General features: G+C 54.1%; 1 protein-coding gene across 1 annotated transcript in view; it reads left to right on the top strand.

Moving 5' to 3' along the window:
* Nucleotides 1-369, top strand: part of Spock2 (SPARC/osteonectin, cwcv and kazal like domains proteoglycan 2) — a 22,126-nt gene extending 21,757 nt beyond the window's left edge. The window contains exon 11 of the mRNA XM_004624373.3: nucleotides 314-369. Within this exon, the coding sequence (XP_004624430.1) occupies nucleotides 314-369 (56 nt within the window). The remainder of the gene's footprint in view (nucleotides 1-313) is intronic.
* Nucleotides 370-3,233: the final 2,864 nt, after the last annotated feature.

The raw sequence follows: 3,233 nt of genomic DNA, 5'->3' as shown, positions 1-3,233 counted from the left end.
TCTGCCCACTGCACCTCAATCTCCCGGGGGCCTTACCTGCTCTGCCTCCTCCCAACCTTGTCTGCCCTTCAGGGGCCCCAAAGGGCAGGCAGAGCATAGCTGGAGGGCTTCCCGAAGATGCATCCATTTGGTGAGAAAACTTCACACCTTGGAGTTGGGGGGTCAGCCTCTTTCTCCTTATAGGCTGGCTGTCATGGAACCTGGGGATGGGGTCATGCAATGTAGCCCTGACTGGCTCCCTTGGAGCACCTGATATGAGGGGTGCTGTTCCCACCTCTGTCCCCCATGTTGATGCCCTTCTGCTCCTCCCCAGGAAGCCTGAGGACCAGGAGCAGCAGATGTGTGCTCACTGCCTCCCTGATCCCTTAACTAAATGTTCTCCTCCTGCCTGGGCCAATAGACAGGTGTGTCCCTGGGACCCAGTAACAAAGACATGGTTGGGAGGTGGCCCCTCCCTGCTCTGGGACTGACCCTCCCTAGCTGGCTGCCCTGAGGAGTGACTCCAAGGGCCACCCCAGTCACACTCCTCTGGCCCCTGGGGCTCCCACTGTCTCTTACACAAGCTCTATTCTGAAGCCCTACAGTGTGGGAACACCATTGGCAAGGCTGCCCTGGGGCCACCACACTGTCCTCTCAAGCCTCCTGACCTGGTGGGAGGTCATCTTACTCCGGTGAGAAGATGCCCTGTGGCTTTTCACCTGTGTGTTTGCTGTTGTTTTTCCAAATTCGTCCAGTTCTCCCTGTCAAAGCAAACTCCTTAATACCTTTGGTGAAGTATTTACTACCTGGATGTGGGCCTCTGGAGAATGCACTGTGCTTGTGTGTTTGAGTGGGTGTGCATGGGTGTGCATGTGTGCGTGCGTGTGTGGATCTAGGGCCAGCATGGTGGCCTGGGAGAGCTGGGGGAATGGATGGCCATATGTATGGGTTCCGTGTAGCCCAGCTCTCCCAGCATCCACCGAGCCTGAGCACTGTTGGACGTCAGGAAAGCGCCTCGCCCATTTGCCCTTTCTCCACCCTGGAACTCGTGTCTCCCAGGCCCTCTCTTGGGGGAAGTAACACAATTCCACTTAGCCCCATAAAGTGCTTCTCACCCCACAGCACAGTTCTGATTGTTGAGGTGTCCTGCTATGCCAGACCCCTGGCCCCATCCTCCTCCCCTCCCCTTTCTGGTCCCCGGGACCCCTTCCTCTGGTCCCCTGGTCAGTCACATCCATCCTCTGCTCTCCAGAGGCAGCTGCTCCTCTGACTACTCGGAGCTACTTGAAATTTCCTGCTCTCGCTGGGACGCCCCAGTGGGATTTGTGAAACTGTCCCAAGGGCAGCCATGAAAGATACCAGGCGCCTGGGATGGGGAAGGGGTTCTTCCTCCTCTCACTGTCGCTGTCCCCTTCCGGGAGGCTGTGCTGTCTGTCTCTGGGTCTTCTGGTTGTGCACGTTTATCTGACCTTGTAAATATGTTTTAGGAAGAAAGCAAAAGGCACTGAACTCACCCCCGCTGGGCCTGCAGGGATCCAGGCTTGCCCTGTCTCTGAAGCTCCCACTGCTTTGTACCCCACTAAGGCAACCCCCCTCCAAAGGCAGATGGAAGCAGCTGCTCCCCAGGCTGAAGGCCTCACTGGGCAAGCTTAAGTTTCTCATGGCAAGAATGCAGGTCCCCTGCCCCTGCCCCCACCACCCCTATGGATTCGTGCCCTTGAGCCAGCTGCTATCTCGGCTTCTGCCAGCCTCTCTACACAGATGTCCTTGCCCCCTCCTGCCCTCCTTTCCTGGGCTTAGGCAGGCAGGGCACATGGAGCAGAACTGAAAAGAGCTCAACCAAATTGTAAGAGAACTGTGACTCTCCTGGCCCCAGGCCTCCTTGGTGCATGGATGCTGGAAAAATGGGGTGGGTTGAGATTGGAGAAAATTAATGTGCCTTGAGCGACCACTAAGAGGGTCTGGAGATGATGGAGAAGGTGTGGTGGGGGAGCGCAGGAAGCAAGCCAAACTACAAGTGGGAGCTGGGACATGTTGACTGTCCCCTAGTGTCCTGGGGGGCTCGTGACCACACTCGGTGGCGGCCACGCTTCCTTCTGGTTCCAGCCTGCCTGATTTACTGTAGCGCAAATCACCCACTTACCCTTTCGTGAGCTCTGTCTGCTTCCAGCTTCACCTCAGGGTGGGTGGGGTCCATTGATATCAACACCAGAACCCTCCATTTCACCAAAGCCTGAGCCCTCAGCCCCTGGGGAGGACAACTGGCCAGTCACTAATGCCCCAGGGTCACCTTGGGGCTGTGGGCTGGTGGAGTCCCAGAGAAGAGACACTGGGGGAGCAAGAGGAGCCTGGAGACAACCCAGGAAGTCCCCAGCAGAGCCAACTGCTTTATCGCCTGCAGCCTATCCAACCGTGTGATGTGCAATAACTGAGCTTAGAGTTAAGAATTGTGTTCAAGTGCTTGGGTTTCTGTCTGTAGATTTAAGTGCTGAAATCGTACTGCTCAGTAACTTTAGATGTCTTTTTAAAAAATCAAGAAACCAAGTGTTAGACCTGTGTGTGCATTGATGGGCACTCAAGCGTCCCTCGATCACCCCACCCTCTCCTTCCTCTGCACCCCACACCCTCATGCCCCTCCTTCCCAGCCCCCCGCCTCCACTTGGGGACCCCGTCTTGTGTCGTCTTTATCTGCCTATTAGCCAGCCTAAGGAAACAAGTACACTCAACACATGCATAAAGGATATCAAATGTTATTTTTAAGAAAATGGAAAATAAAAACTTTATAGACCACCTGCTGGCAATGTTCTGATTACCCTTCTTCTTGATGTTTTCACAAAAACAGCATCCACTAGTGACACTCTGCAGTCTCACCTGGCTTCTCCTAGTCACTGTTACACAGGAGATTGCAGGGCTGAGGAGGGTATCCAGGGAGCACTTGGAGTGACTGAAATATTTTGATGTTATTGCAAATTATATGCAAGCCATATTGGTACATAGAGGGCCACCACGTACATCTCTAACCCACAGCAGAGATGAAACTATGTTGTTCTTTCTCCAGGACCTTTTCTTCCTGTTATTACATGTATTTGAAGACTTGATTTTATAGGAATGTAGTAGCCCACATTATAAACTTAGCCAGCCCTTTGGGGCCTGCCAGAAAGTTCAGCAGATTAAAGCACCTGCTTAGGTAAAGCACAGCTGCCAGGGTTCAATCCCTGGCACTGCAAGCTTTGCCCACCCCCATTCCGGGGAGC

Source organism: Octodon degus, unplaced genomic scaffold (assembly GCF_000260255.1).
Source record: "Octodon degus isolate 3935 unplaced genomic scaffold, OctDeg1.0 scaffold00005, whole genome shotgun sequence".
NCBI lineage: Eukaryota > Metazoa > Chordata > Mammalia > Rodentia > Octodontidae > Octodon > Octodon degus.
This window is presented reverse-complemented; position numbering and strand designations above follow the sequence as displayed.